Source organism: Salvelinus namaycush, chromosome 31 (genome assembly GCF_016432855.1).
Source record: "Salvelinus namaycush isolate Seneca chromosome 31, SaNama_1.0, whole genome shotgun sequence".
NCBI classification, from domain to species: Eukaryota; Metazoa; Chordata; class Actinopteri; order Salmoniformes; family Salmonidae; genus Salvelinus; species Salvelinus namaycush.
In genome coordinates, this window is record NC_052337.1 from 43376110 (window position 1) to 43391677 (window position 15568).

Consider the following 15568-nt stretch of genomic DNA (forward strand, 5'->3'; position numbering starts at 1 on the left):
GAAACCCCTACTTAGATGTGAATTAAATGCAACTACCACTATACCACTAGTTAAATTACTAGCTAGTTGCACTACGTGTGTAGTTCCTCGCCAACATTTCTGACAGATTTTGGTGCGGAAACTGTAGAAGATGTAATTTAAAACCCTTCACCGACACACGTCGGATTTGGGCACGGAAAGAGCCTCGTCTGCTGCATCTTAAGGGGGGGGGGGTTAAACATTTTGGAGAAAGACATTTTTTACTTAGTGCTGACGCGGACTGGGAGCTGGAGCAGCCGACTGGACTGTAAACTCCACCATGTTTCTTTGGGTTTTAGTCTTAGTGGCCTTCGTTTCCAGAACAGAATGTTATTTTTCGGAGGAAAAATATCAAGAAGAATCGAAAATTCAGCAGCCAACGATTATTATTGCGATCATTGCTCGGAACGCGGCGCATTCTTTGCCATACTACCTCGGAGCGTTGGAGAGGCTGAACTATCCCAAAAACCGCATCTCAGTATGGTAAGTGGCAGCCATCCCGCCAGCGCTGTTTCCCCGGACGCTATTTGTTCGAATGTCCATTTATCAAACTCGCGGGCGATCAAAGGTCAATCGCATTTAGTTTAGATTAAAAATACCAACCCTCTTCTCCCCAGTTCCCACAATCCCTTTAGAACCTTCGACCGTCACCCGAGATATAAAATAATGAGTGTAACTTTGTTTTCCAAGTTTGTCTCTAATGCAGAGTTTATGAAAGTTAAATTGTAGGCTAGGCCGACTGTTGCACTGCATTATGCAATTATATGATTTTCATTATAATAGCCTATACTTTACACTACAGTCTGCATGTTACTGTATGCTTTGCACAGATGACATGTCCATGTGATTCCACTGTAGCCCTAATGGGATTTCCTCTTGTGCACATTGTTTTTCATACGGAATCTTTCTGCATATTCATGATCAACTCTTCATTAGGGCAAACGATGTGCGTGTCTTTTCTCGATTGCACGTGTAATGTTACCGCATTGGTTGATCCGATTTGCAGTGTCTTTGATTCCAAGTTGTGTTGTGCTTGTATGCAAACCAAGTGGTCACGTTATACACGGACTCCTGTATAAGTGCCAGACAGTGTGTCTTTATTCCCATGTCTGCAGGGCAGCTACAGATCACAACGCGGACAACACTACAGCTGTTCTGAAAGAATGGCTGACTGTCATGCAAAAGTTCTATCACTATGTGGAGTGGAGGCCCATGGAGCATCCTACGTAAGTTCGGTTTCTGTTCAGCGTTACCTTGTATTTTCCAAAAGTGTGTGTGTGTGTGTGATTGGAGACCTGTAGAGCATCCTTCACGAGTTCTGTTCAGCATTATCATGAGTTCCACATTGTCATCCAAAAGCGTGTGTTGTCATACAGTTGTGCACCTCCCAAAACCAAAGGCCAAGGGCTTAAAAACATCTGGTCAACATCAGCCCCTGCTTTGTTGTATAATCTTACTAGCACACCCAGACTGTAATATATATATATTTTTAAATGCTGTTTAAGGAATGTAACTTTAAAAAAGGATGAAGAGAAAAGAGCGCTTCAGAAACAATGTTAGGTGATTACAGATACTGATACACAGTGCTACCCTACCTCAGTGGACTCCCAATTTTATCTCTCTACGTACACTATATACACACACACACACACACACACACACGCACAACAGTATGGGGACACCCCTTCAAATGAGTGGATTTGGCAATTTCAGCCACACCGGTTGCTGACAGGTGTATAACATCGAGCACACAGCCATGCAATCTCCATAGACAAACACTGGCCTTACTGAAGAGCTCAGTGACTTTCAACGTGGCACCGTCATAGATTGCCACCTTTCCAACAAGTCAGTTCGTCAAATTTCTGCCCTGCTAGAGCTTCCCGGGTCAACTGTAAGTGCTGTTATTGGGAAGTGGAAACGTCTAGGAACAACGGCTCAGCCGCGAAGTGATAGGACACACAAGCTCACAGAAGGGGACCGCCAAGTGCTGAAGCATGTAGCATGTAAAAATGGTCTTTCCTCGGTTGTAACACTCACTACCGAGTTCCAAACGGTCTCTGGAAGCAATGTCAGCACAATAACTGTTCGTCTGGAGCTTCATGAAATGGGTTTCCATTGCCAAGCAGCCACACACAAGCCCAAGATCACAATGCGCAAGGCCTCCCGAGTGGCGCAGCGGTCTAAGTCACTGCATCGCAGTGCTTGAGGCGTCACTACAGACCGGGGTTCGATCCCAGGCTGTGTCACAACCGGCCGTGACCGGGAGTCCCATAGGGCGGCGCACAATTGGTCCAGCGTCGTCCGGGTTAGGGGAGGGTTTGGCCGGGGATGGTGGCTTTATTTGGCTCATTGCGCTCTAGCGACTCCTCGTGGCAGGCCGGGCGCCTGCAGGCTGACTGTGATCGTCAATTGAACAGCATTTCCTCCGACACATTGGTGCAGCTGGCTTCCGGGTTAAGCGGGCGGGTGTTAAGGAGCGCAGTTTGGTGGGTCATGTTTCGGGGGACGCAAGACTCTACCTTCTCTCCCGAGCCCGAATTGCATCGATGAGACAAGATCGTAATTGAAATTGGGAGAAAAAGGGGGTAAAAAAAACCATTACAATGCGCAATGCCAAGTGTCGGCTGAAGTGGTGTAAAGCTCACCGCCTTGGACTCTGGAGCAGTGGAAACGCATTCTCTGGAGTGATGAATCACGCTTCACCATCTGGCAGTCCGACGGAAGAATCTGGGTTTGGCGGATGTCAGGAGTATGCTACCTGCCCCAATGCATAATGCCAACTGTAAAGTTTGGTGGAGGAATAGTGGGCTGGGGTTGTTTTTCATGGTTCGATCTAGGCCCCTTAGTTCCAGTGAAGGGAAACTTTTACGCTACAGCATACAATGATATTCTAGACAATTCTGTGAAGCCAACTTTGTGGCAACAGTTTGGGGAAGGCCCTTCAAGGGTCATACAGAAATGGTTTGTCGAGATCAGTGTGGAAGAACTTGACTGGCCTGCACAGAGCCCTGACCTCAACCCCATCAAACACCTTTGGGAGGAATTGGAACACAGACTGCGAGCCAGGCCTAACCCCCCAACATCAGTGCCCGACATCACTAATACTCTTGTGGCTGAATGGAAGCAAGTTTCCGCAGTTTTTTCCCCCAACATCTAGTGGAAAGCCTTCCCATAAGAGTGGAGGCTGTTATAGCAGCAAAGAGGGGAACCTACTCCATTTATTTTGGAAGGAAATGTTCGACGAGCACATACTTTTGGTCATGTAGTGGGTACCTCAAAGCCATGCAGGCGGGGGTAGTGGGTACCCCCCACCCCCATTTTTACTCTGCTGCTACTCTGTTTATTATCTGTGCATTGTCACTTTACCTCTACCTACATGTACATATTACCTCAATTACCTCGACCAACCTGTGCACCTGCAAATTGACTCATTGGCTTGTAAGTAAGCATTTCAGTGTAAGGTCTAAACCTGTTGTATTCGGCGCAAATTTGATTTGATACTGTAGCACGTGTGTGTGTGTGTGCATTTGATTGATTGTGTGTGTCTTGTTCGGCCTGTGCAGGTCCTACCCAGGAGAGATGGGGCCTAAATACTGGAGCAACGGCAGATATGAATACCTGATGAAACTTAAACAGGCTGCTCTCAACTTCGCCAAGCAACGCTGGGCTGACTACATACTGGTACAGTCCCAAATCTCTACTCTGTCCACGGACTAGAAGTTCTAGGTTTATCACGAGTTTATCCACTGCCTAGAAGTAGAAATCAAGGGTTGTTGGGGGTCAATTCTATTTCAATTCAGGAAGTAAACAAAAATTGCAAATCTCATTGGTTTTCAATAACCCTGCCTCTCTATCAAGATCATCACTAACTCTTTACTCGAACTTAAACGCTCGCAAAAAACACACTCTCTCATACTACTCCAGTATGCAGACACAGACAACATCTTGACCAACCCAGAGACCCTCAACCTCCTGATAGCAGAGAACAAGTCTGTGGTCGCCCCCATGTTGGACTCCCAGGGAGCCTACTCTAACTACTGGTGCGGCATCACGCCACAGGTAAGAGTGCGTGTGTGCGCGCTTGGGTATGTGTCTGATTACAAACGCCCGTGTGAAAATGAAATGTGTATAATATTGCACACTGGGTTTTGTTTGAATGAAAGATTGATCTGTGTGTCTGTACTCAGGGTTACTACCGGCGTACGGCTGAGTATTTCCCCACCAGACACCGCCACCGGCTGGGCTGCTACCCGGTGCCCATGGTCCACTCTACCTTCCTGCTGGACATGAGGAAGACGGGCATGAAGAAGCTGGCCTTCCACCCCCCTCACCAGGACTACTCCTGGCCCTTCGATGACATCATCGTCTTCGCCTTCTCCTGTCGCGTCTCAGGTAGGGGCCGACAGTACAGCATGTACAGTAACGCACGCGCACACACACTTTCTCTCGCTCGCTCTAGTAACATATAAATCGCAAACGTCAGCGAGTTCAAAGTACGAGGCCAGATGGTTACATTCACATGTTGCTGGTACTCCATGTCGACATTAGCTGTTTGATGACAGAGTTGACTGTGCGATTCCAGAGGTGCAGATGTACCTGTGCAACAAGGTGAGGTATGGATACCTGAACGTCCCAGCCAAGCCTCACCACACCATAGAGGACGACAGCATCAACTTCAGCCACCTCATCCTGGAGGCCATGAGTAAGAAACTGTCATATTCTAAAGTTATTTGAGAGTAGGTGCTATATTCTTTAACTATTAGATGTGTATTAATAACAGCTCTGTTCTCTTTCCAGTTGACGGACCCTCCATGGCCCCCTCCAAATATGTCAGCCTCTTCCCCAAACGGAGAGATCTCATGGGCTTTGATGAGGTGACAGAAGCCAGGGGCGCCCAAACCTCTCAAGGACTAGAGTAGATCAAATAAGTAGAACTGGTTTGGGGGGAAACTGCTGTAGACGAATGGTGTCCTACTCGCTCACTCAATCTATGGATCATTGTGTCTTAGTTGACCTCTGACCCTGACTCTCCATTAATGTAGGTGTACCTGATCAACCTGCGTCGGCGTCAGGACCGTAGGGACAGGATGCTGTACTCTCTCAACGAGCTGGAGATAGACGTCAAGGTGGTGGACGCCATAGATGGAGGGTGAGAATTAGCCTGATAATTCAGACTGAATCATTCTTAACAGAGCTGAATTCAGTCTGATTTCCAGGCTGGGTGAGGATGCAAAGCTTGGCAGAGCTATAGCACTGAGGGATATGTGCTTACAAGAGAAAGACGGACACTGTGTGTATCTTACAGAGCGCTGAACAGCAGTGATATAAAGATCCTTGGAGTGGACATACTACCTGGTTACTATGACCCATTTTCTCGCCGCACCCTGACCAAAGGAGAGGTGGGATGCTTCCTCAGCCACTATTACATCTGGAAGGAGGTGAGGATCAGACACATATACGTACACGGACGCACTTGCACAAATATACATCCACAACAAGAAAAATTGTTGCTCAAACAGAACGGGGAACTAACAGTCACTAACAACAACCAAAATCAAACAGGTGGGGTTGTAGGAGGGCTTCTCAGACACTCATGGGGGTGTCCACTGAATGTTGACTAGCAACAAGAATGACAATTTATGACTAAATGACAATGTACTAAATGTAACTGAAAGTGAGACCTAAAAGATACCCACCATGTGTGCCCACAAAATTCGCCCCAGACAAGGCAAACCAAAATAAAAACCCACTTCAACTTATAATATGGAGTTAAGTGGCGCAAACTAAACCCAGACAGGAAGGCTTTGTTCATCAACTTAGACACAAAGCTATAAAAAGGTGCAGCTCTTCCAACATCGCTCATGCCAACTGGAGCATCGGGCCAGCCGCTCTTAAATATCACCTGGCTAACGAGATGACAAGCCAGCACAGGTGTAACACATACTGACTGACAAGGTGACACCAATCAGTGCTAATGTCCAACCTCGAAATATAAATGGAAGAGACAAAGGCTGTAATACCTTCCCACATATTTTTGTTGGACGAGTTTGCTCACACCAACAGAAAATATTCCATTTCACAAAATGGTCAACTTAAATGCGTTGCTACCTAAATGTTAATTGGTGGTCTCTCATACAAGACAAAACAGCCACTTATTTATATATATATACATATACACACTACCGTTCAAAAGTTTGGGGTCACTTAGAAATGTCCTTGTTTTTGAAAGAAAAGCAAAAAAAATTTGTCCATTAAAATAACATGAAATTGATCAGAAATACAGTGTAGACATTGTTAATGTTGTAAATGACTATTGTAGCTGGAAATGGCAGATTTTTTATGGAATATCTACATAGGTGTACAGAGGCTCATTATCAGCAACCGTCACTCCTGTGTTCCAATGGCACGTTGTGTTAGCTAATCCAAGTTTATCCTTTTAAAAGGCTAATTGATCATTAGAAAACCCTTTTGCAATTATGTTAGCACAGCTGAAAACTGTTGTCCTGATTAAAGAAGCAATAAAACGGTCCTTCTTTAGACTAGTTGAGTATCTGGAGCATCAGCATTTGTGGGTTTGATTACAGGCTCAAAATGGCCAGATACAGCGAACTTTCTTCTGAAACTCGTCAGTCTATTCTTGTTCTGAGAAATGAAGGCTATTCCATGTGAGAAATTGCCAAGAAACTGAAGATCTCGTATAACTCTGTGTACTACTCCCTTCACAGAACAGAGCCAACTGGCTCTAACCAGAATAGAACGAGTGGGAGGCCCCGGTGCACAACTGAGCAAGAGGACAAGTATATTAGATTGTCTAGTTTGAAAAACAGATGCCTCACAAGTCCTCAACTGGCAGCTTCATTAAATAGTACAATAGTACTATAAATAGTACAAAAATAGTACAAAACACACTACGAACACTCTAGGGTACTTTTCTGATAACCCATCAGGTTCCTCTTCTTTGGGTTCCTTACAAACGACAGGATTTAGCACAAATTTCCCTCAAGCCAAATCGTTGCCCAAAATGAACGAGACCTACTTCACCGGTAGGCTAGATCTCACTTGAGTTCCACATTATACACAGGAACTTCCATGCACCCCATCTCCACACCTTTAAACTAACCAGTTGCTGAAGTTTCAGACAAAGGCAAAACACCCTCCAATATTAAGGATTGGGCTGCCCCAGTGTCTCGCGGCATCTTCACAGGCTGCTTAACAGCATCACCACTCTGTAGAGACACGAACCCGTCTGAAACAAAGGGTTCATACACATCTGAGATATCCCAACCAGATATTCACGGGCTGGAGTGCTCCCACAAGAAGAAACTGCTTTTCCCCTCTCTCATTTTTTCTGTTTATCTCTCAGTGTCCTAAGTTAATGTGTCCTTTCTCGCAGCAGTAATGACAAACTGCCGCATACGAAGAATCCGTTTCCTGCTGATCCTTGTCTTTGGGCACTAGGGGAAAAGATTGAAACCTCGCAGTATGAGGTGACGTCTCTGGATTGCTTTTGTGTTGGGGTAATTGCTGGGTGCTTTGTTTGTCAAAGACTCCAGCCACCCTAGTCATAGACTGTTCTCTCTGTTACCGCACGGCAAGCGGTACCGGAGCACCAAGTCTAGGTCCAAGTGGCTTCTAAACAGCTTCTACCCCCAAGCCATAAGACTACTGAACATCTAATCAAATGGCTAGCCAGACTATTTGCATTGCAAATAGTCTTTTATTCTGCCGCCACTCTCTGTTATTATCTGTGCATAAGTCACTTTAATAACTCTACCCACATGTATATATTACCTCGATTAACCAGTGCTCCCGCACACTGACTCTATACCGGTACCCCCTGTATATAGCCTCACTATTGTTATTTTACTGCTGCTCTTAATTATTTGTTACTTTTATTTCTTATTTTTGTAGGTATTTTTCTTAACTGCATTGTTAAGGGCTTGTAAGTAAGCATTTCACTGTAAGCTCTACACCTGTTGTATTCGGCGCATGTGACAAATACGATTTGATTTGAAGGTAGTTTTATGTGTCAACACTGCAGTTTTCTCAGGAGTGAGGTCCTTGTGCTCATAAATGTAGGTAGCAACCCTTTCGGGAAGGCAATTTCTTCAACTGTTTGAGTAGTATGAGTGTCTTTTAAATCCTCAAGGTCCTTGACCTCTTGAGAACCACACCGCTGGTCAAAACGACATGCTTGTTGCCTTGCGAAATTCAACATGGCTTTGTGATTCAGTCTTTTTTTGCTATTCACGGAACTGTTGTCTCTATGCCTCTAGGACCAACTCGTAAGCCCGGAGGATAGACGCTTGTAATCTGAACTCTGGTCAAGAGAGAAAGCGGCGTATACTTTTTTAGCATTTCCCACAAGAACACTTTGGAGGAACAGTGACCAAATATCTCACGGCCATTTTAGGGCCGTGTCGAATCCTCTCAAATAGAGGGAAATATACGCCCACCTCCTTTTCGTTGAAAGGCGGTACAAGCCGCCTGTTCTGACCAAAATCCAACTCTGAGGGTACAGGATGGCCTGTCTTGATTCTGAGTACTTCCATCTCTTTTTGTCATGCTTCCACCTCCATCTCGTTTAATCGAATGGCATGTTCTCGATCTAGTCTGGGTGCACATTCTCTCTTCCTTTCCTTGTGCTAAAGTTCTCATTTCTGTTGCTCCCGTTTTGCCTTTAGTTCTACCTCTCTCAGTTGCACGTCTACAGGGTGTCCTCTACCACCTGTAGGACCCTTTTCATCATCCTCCCTCTCCAGGATTTCCACCTTCACCAAAGCTGTGTTGATTTAAATCTGACTACTGCTTTTGAATCTGCATGTGCCACTTTGATGTCATAATTCTTTGTTTGCATTGATGAGCAGGGTTTTCCACAAATTCTTCCAACTTAAATTCCACGGTGTTCATTTTTTAAAATATATTAACCTGTGTGTTTATGCAACTTTCTAACTGATTTCACCAATCTGTCAGTGATAGAAACTCTACCAAAAAAGTGTATTTTGAACACTCAAATATCTGGCTACAGTAGAGCTTCAGAATAGGTGATTAGAGCGACTACCATACTCATACGAAACAAGATCCTGGAGGAGCGCACACACACACACACACACACTAGACCTGGGGGTTATGTTAGAAGCAGCTTAATTGACTTCTTCAGTGAAGCAGAAATGCTTCTCTGGTCTGTCATTAGAGCTTTTCTTAACTACTAGTTATCATCCATTCTCATCCATCTCTGTACCTCTCCGCTCTCATCATCATCCATTCTCATCCATCTCTGTACCTCTCCGCTCTCATCTCCCCCTACTGTCTCCCCCTTCCCTTCTCCCCCTACTGTCTCCCCCTTCCTCTCTCCCCACCCTTCTCTCTCTCTCTCTGTATCTGTCTCTCTCTTTCTTTCTTTCTCTCTCTCTCTCTCTCTCTCTGCCTCTCTGCCTCTTCACCCCTCCATCTCCCCCTCCCTCCCCTCTCAGATGGTAGACCAGCAGATGGATAAGGCTCTGATCTTCGAGGACGACGTGCGTTTCCAGGCCAACTTCAAGCGGCGCGTGCTCCGTCTGATGGAGGAGGCGGCGATGGTGGAACTGGACTGGGACATCATGTGAGTCATTGTCACGGTCACCCAGGCGACCATGCAACAGCCGCCTACCCGCGTTGTCATGGAGACGGAGAGGAAAGGGCCGAGCTGCCCTGGAGTCATTGCGTACGATGAGCTAAACTGGGTTGAGAGGGGGAGAGGGGGGTGCCGTTAATTGTTACATCTAATGTAATAATTGCATATTAAGTTGATTGTTTCTTTTGTTATTACACAAGTGGAATAAAGAATAGTCCAGTTCCACAGCAGTTACTACACTAGCAATACGTCATCCTCTGCCTGACCTGCCTCTCTCCGTCCTCTGTCCGTAGTTACCTGGGCCGTAAGCAGGTGACGCCAGGTGACGAGGAGGAGGTGGTGGAGAACGTGAGGAACCTGGTGGTAGCAGACTATTCCTACTGGACCCTGTCCTACGCCATCTCTCTCCAGGGGGCCCAGAAGCTGCTCAACGCCGAACCCCTCTCCAAGATGCTGCCCGTCGACGAGTTCCTACCCATCATGTACGACAAACACATCAAGTAAGTATAATTTGAAATTTTCTTTATTTCTTCATTTCTTTAGCCGCTCGCAAGTCCTCCTTAAGTCATTGAGACCAAACACACCAAGTAAGTGGAACTGAAACCTGAAGAATTGTGTTAAGTACACCCAAGATAATCGCCTGACTTTAGCTCAAAGGGATAACAGTCTGGTGGATTGCGGAAGACCTGGGTTCAAAACCCAGTCAGTGAGAGAACCAGTGTCACAAGTATCCAACCTGTCTTTGATGAATGCTGTCACTGTCCTCAACGAGCCAGCTCCAAGAGTCCAATACTAGGGTGAGTTTCCTGAAAGTTTTGTGTCGCTAAGATCATCCATTGCCAACAATGGATATGTAAGGATCACGCTACAAAGCTGTAACTCTGCTTTGTGCCACTCAATATCGCAGTGTGTCGTGAGAGGTAAACAATGTCCTGTTAAGGCTTGAACAGCCATGTCTTGAAATATGCAGACAGACAGATTGAAAGTAAGTTTACATTGTAATACTTCTGACAGCCGACTTTCTAGATCCGCCCATAACTTTTGGACTTTATAACATAGCTGCGGAAAGTAGGGGTGCCGAATCCACATACATTTATATATTATTATTTTTAAGTATTTTTTTTTTGAAGAAACATTTCTTATTCACTAAAGTAGTGCACTGGGCCTTCTCTAGTCCTGTATTAGCGGACCGATATACCCATTGTTGTTCAAAGTCACTCACTCACACACAGATACCATATACTGTATTATCCTGTGTCTGGTTCCACACACAGAGAGACATTTACATTACATTTAAGTCATTTAGCAGACGCTCTTATCCAGAGCGACTTACAAATTGGAAAGTTCATACATATTCATCCTGGTCCCCCCGTGGGAATTGAACCCTGGTCCCCCCGTGGGAATTTAACCCACAACCCTGGCGTTGCAAGCGCCATGCTCTACCAACTGAGCCACACGGGACCACACGGGAGACAGTAGCGTGGGCAAATTATAGCAGTCGGTAGCCCCCCCCCCCCCCCATCTATCTACATTGATCAGTCCAAAATGACTTTTTAAATAGATGTAATTCCTGTTACCAAGGCATTTACGGTTTCTATGTCTTTCGTTTTATATGTGGACCAATTTATCGGTGAATTCTGAATATCTATTCAAGGATTGTTCCATAAGGCTGTGTTTTTAGGGACTGATATTGATTTCTTGTACAATACGTTTCATTTTCTTCCATATTGTCACAATTTATTCAACTTCATGACCCCTTTTTCTCCCCAATTTCGTGATATCCAATTGCGATCCAATGACGATCTTGTCTCATCGCTGCAACTACCCAAATTTGCTCGATAGAGGCGCTTCTTTTAACACCCTTCCGCTTAACCTGGAAGCCTTCGGCACCAATGTGTCGGAGGAAACACGGTTCAACTGACGACCGCAGTTAGCCCGTACAAAGAGTCGCTAGAGCGCGATGAGCCAATTAAAGCCCCCCGCCCGTCCAAACACTCCCCTAACCTAGACGACGCTGGGACAATTGTGCGCTGCCCTATGAGAGTCCCGATCACGGCCGGTTGTGACACAACCTGGGATCGAACCCGCGATGCAGTGACTTAGACCGCTGCGCCACTCGGGAGGCGTTATAGATGTTCTTAACTGTGAAGTTGTTAATGTGCCACAATTTATTACATTTCATGACTCCTTTCTATGCGCACCAAAAGTACGATGTGCTTTACTGAATTTCCCTGTGAATGCCTAGCACTGTAAGATCGTATTTTATAACTTATCTAGTCATGTTGGCAATAGAACAAGATTTCAAATGATGCCCACCTGACCCAGATAGCGATTTATAATGGGCCGTTTTTGGATTGCGTAAACAACAACGGTAATTGTGTGATGACGGGGACGCGGGGTTGCGTTCCAAACAAAACAACTACAAGGGTGCTCGCTCTAGTTCCTCGATAGTTAAAAGACTCTTCTTTCAATCGAAAAAAGCGCACTGAAATGACGTAGGAACTGTGCACACTTTGGAGAGGTGTGTGGCCACTTGGGAGACACCAGTTAGTCCTCTCACTCAAACGCTTGTCATTTATTTGTCTTATGTTGCACCTACCCCACCTTTTCCAGGACTATTCTTATCACGTCACTGAATGTATGCGGTGAAAAGTACAGTCAAACTCAATAGTGTAACGTTTGGCTTCAGTCTTGTCAGGTCAACAGTTTTGTCCTCAACTTTGGTCCAGTTTTCCAATCATCTCCAAACTGTTCCATTTCAATTGCTGCCATGCTTTTCCTATTTCTTCTGTAAGAAACATTTCAGTTTAGCCCCTATCCATATAGGCCAATTCCCACATGTAGCACATTCTCATTTTAGTTCAATCAAAAAAGCGCTGCTTTGTTCATGTGAGTGTCTCCAGGCTTTCTGCAGACTGACTTGGCTTGTTGTAGCATTCCAGTTTCATGTGGTCAACGCTCTCTCTCTCTCTCTCTCTCTCTCTCTCTCTCTCTCTCTCTCGCTCTCTGGCTGCTAGACCAAGTTAATAAAGCCCAGAGAGCCTTGGGAAGAAGGCTGTTGGAATGCTTTGGTGTCCTTTTGAGACTGCCTTAGTGTTCCGTCATGCGTGGAAACCTGGCCAGCTGCCATAATCCCTATTCCCTGCTCCACCTTCCACCTCTTCCCACTCTCTTTTTCCCCCTCCGCGGTTCTTCTGATTCGATAAGCTTGACTTGCCCCGAAAAGAATTCACTAGAACCACATGGAGTTGAATCTGGGCATTCTGACACACTGACTCGTTTCTTCCAAAAAGTTTGTCATTCCTACAGGAACCTGATATCCCCGGTACTTGTGTTCTAATAACCTTGTTCCCACCAAATGTTGAACGTGTTCTCACATGCTTGTATTAATCTCTCACTCTGAATGTTCTTTTGTCATTTTTAGAGGTCACACTCAGAACTCTTATCCTCGTTAAGATTACAGTTTTGTTGAGAGTAGCAGCGAATTGTGGCCAACAGTAGGCTTCTATAGTAAACAAAGTATGTCCATACTCTTCTAATCTGGACAGTTCTCTCTCAACCATGTAACTGCTAGTTTTCGAGTGGAATTGTACATTTCTCAACGTGTCGTCGTTGTCTATAGCCTGTGACCACGAGTAACTCTCTCAATTAGAGGTTTTAACACGTTAATATCGCCATCTGACCTGATATCTATAACCTCCCTCTTCTGTTCCACAGTGAGGACTACAAGTCTCACTTCGCTAACCGTAACCTGCGGGCGTTCTCTACGCGCCCCCTACTGGTGCAACCAGCCCACTACGCCGGGGACCCCGAGTGGGTGAGCGACACGGAGACGTCCACGCTGTGGGACGACGACAACGTGCGAACGGACTGGAGGGGCTCCCACAAAACCCTGAAGGGGGCACCTCAATCCGACATGCTGCAGGCAACGTATAAGGATGAGCTCTAGTTGAACCGTATTAGTGCCTGGTTCACACTGTAGGGCCCAACTCCAACCGTACTGGGCTGACTCGGATGCTGTCTTTTCACGTTGTTCTTTTTACAGCACGGTTCCAGAAACTAAAGGAGCCAGCACAGATTGGATTGGTTTGGCCTCAGTAGTGTGAAAAGTGTAATGGGTTACTGGTTATAGCGTCACTGTTGACAGAGAGGAAGATATCTGCTATTCACAAGTGCCTTCATTTCTGACTGTATATTTCGACCATTTTGTACTTGGTATGTCTGTCCATAGTCACTGGGAATGACCGGATATACATACATTTGTGAAGCCGGCTGAGGCTCCAGAGACTTGGGTCTGCTCACATCAAGTGACCCCAGACCTGTTTTCAAAGTGTTTGTGTGTGTGTGTGGCTTTGTTTGTGTAAGGATGCTGCCGTTTGTATATATGGCTCCTGAACATTGTCCTTGGCTGTCCATCTGTGCACCCACTGAACATTCCAGGGTCTGGGCTCACCTCACTGTGCACTTCGTCCCTGAGGGTCGGACGACAGAAATACCGGAGGGAACCATTCTCTTTTATATCCCATTCTACTCTTATTCAGTGTATTGTGAGAACAGACTTAAAAGGTTTTCTTAATTTAGTAAAGTAACTACGTACAAGTTGAACTGCGAGCCCTCACACGAGGTAAGGATCCTGTAGCTAGCAGTGTGAATGATCTATGATAGGAGCAGTGTCTCTCTCTCTCTATGCCTGACCTCGTGGTAGAGTCTCTCACTAGAGCAGACAGAAGTCAACAGAGCAGAGAGAAGCCTGCCAATTTCGGTGTTGTTAATGGTGCCAATTGCTACAGCGATCATGTTACAATCTGACTGAGCTCATTGGTATTGGTTTGTGTTGGTGTTTTATAAATGCATACAAATTCCATTATTTGTACAATTCTTATATACAGTTTTCCTTATTTATTTTTAGCATTATATTGTGATTTTTGAATGCACAATATTAAACCCAAGTGCAATGTCTTATGGGTAGTTTTATGTCAAAGAAATGCATGTACACTGAGTGTACAAAACATTAGGAACACACTTAATATTGAGTTGCACTCCCCCTCTTTTTGCCGTCAGAACAGACTCAATTTGTCAGGGCATGGACTCCACAAGATGCCGAAAGCGTTCCACAGGGATTCTGGCCCATGTTGACTTCAATGCTTCCCACAGTTGTGTCAAGTGGGGTGGACCATTCTTGATACACACCGGCAACTGTTGGGCGTGAAAAACCCAGCAGCGTTGCAGTTCTTGACAGATTCAAACCGGTGCACCTGGCATCTACTACCATACCCGTTCAAAGGCACTTAAATCTTTCGTCTTGCCCAATTGTCTCAAGACTTAAAAATCTTTCTTTTAACCTGTCTCTCCTCCCCTTCATCTACAATGATTGACGTGGATTTAACAAGTGACATCAATAAGGGATCATAGCTTTCACCTGGTCAGTCTGTCAGAGAAAATGTTTTGTTCACTCAGTGTTTATGTCAAGCAAAAGTAGCACATTTGTCAGGAGCCTTGCTTGTGCCAAAAGTGTTAAAAATGGATGTGACAATTATGTAACTTAATTGTTTATACATGAATAAAAATCTACTTCATTTTTTATTATAATGCGTAAATATAAAAGTCCTCTTTAATTTTGAAGATACATTATGCACTGACATGAAAGCACCACAAGAGGGCATACTACCCCTTTAACCAATCAACATGTTGGCCATAAAAAAATAAATGTTTCAAATATTGATTTAATTATTAAAACTTTGCTGTGCAGTGAAGGTAAACCTTGACTGGAATTTTGAAAAGGGAAATTCTCTTTATCCCTTTGTAGGAAGTGTCATTTTTAGGGAAGTGTAGTAACTCTGAAATTAGTGTCTTCTACTCACACCCAACTTGGGCAGGAGCTGGAAAACATATATATATTTTTTAAATGTCCTCTCACTGTTTGCTGTTCCCACAAGA

At 45.0% G+C, this 15568-nt stretch overlaps 1 protein-coding gene across 1 annotated transcript; it reads left to right on the forward strand.

The window, feature by feature from the left end:
- The first annotated feature begins 259 nt into the window (after positions 1-259).
- On the forward strand, positions 260-14710 carry cercam (cerebral endothelial cell adhesion molecule). Its single transcript, XM_038970648.1, has 12 exons — positions 260-501; positions 1134-1244; positions 3582-3699; positions 3943-4077; positions 4206-4410; positions 4601-4720; positions 4816-4892; positions 5061-5167; positions 5324-5456; positions 9492-9619; positions 9925-10131; positions 13349-14710. Exons 1-12 carry the CDS (start codon positions 299-301, stop codon positions 13578-13580), a joined length of 1776 nt encoding a protein of 591 aa, XP_038826576.1. The 5' UTR covers positions 260-298; the 3' UTR covers positions 13581-14710.
- The last annotated feature ends 858 nt before the right edge of the window (positions 14711-15568 follow it).

Excerpts from the sequence above, each read along its gene's own strand:
- cercam (XM_038970648.1), top strand. The coding sequence starts at position 299 with ATGTTTCTTTGGGTTTTAGTCTTAGTGGCCTTCGTTTCCAGAACAGAA. Across the intron at positions 4,078-4,205 it reads GGTGCGGCATCACGCCACAG|GGTTACTACCGGCGTACGGC; the intron begins GTAAGAGTGCGT and ends GTCTGTACTCAG. Across the intron at positions 5,457-9,491 it reads ACTATTACATCTGGAAGGAG|ATGGTAGACCAGCAGATGGA; the intron begins GTGAGGATCAGA and ends CTCCCCTCTCAG.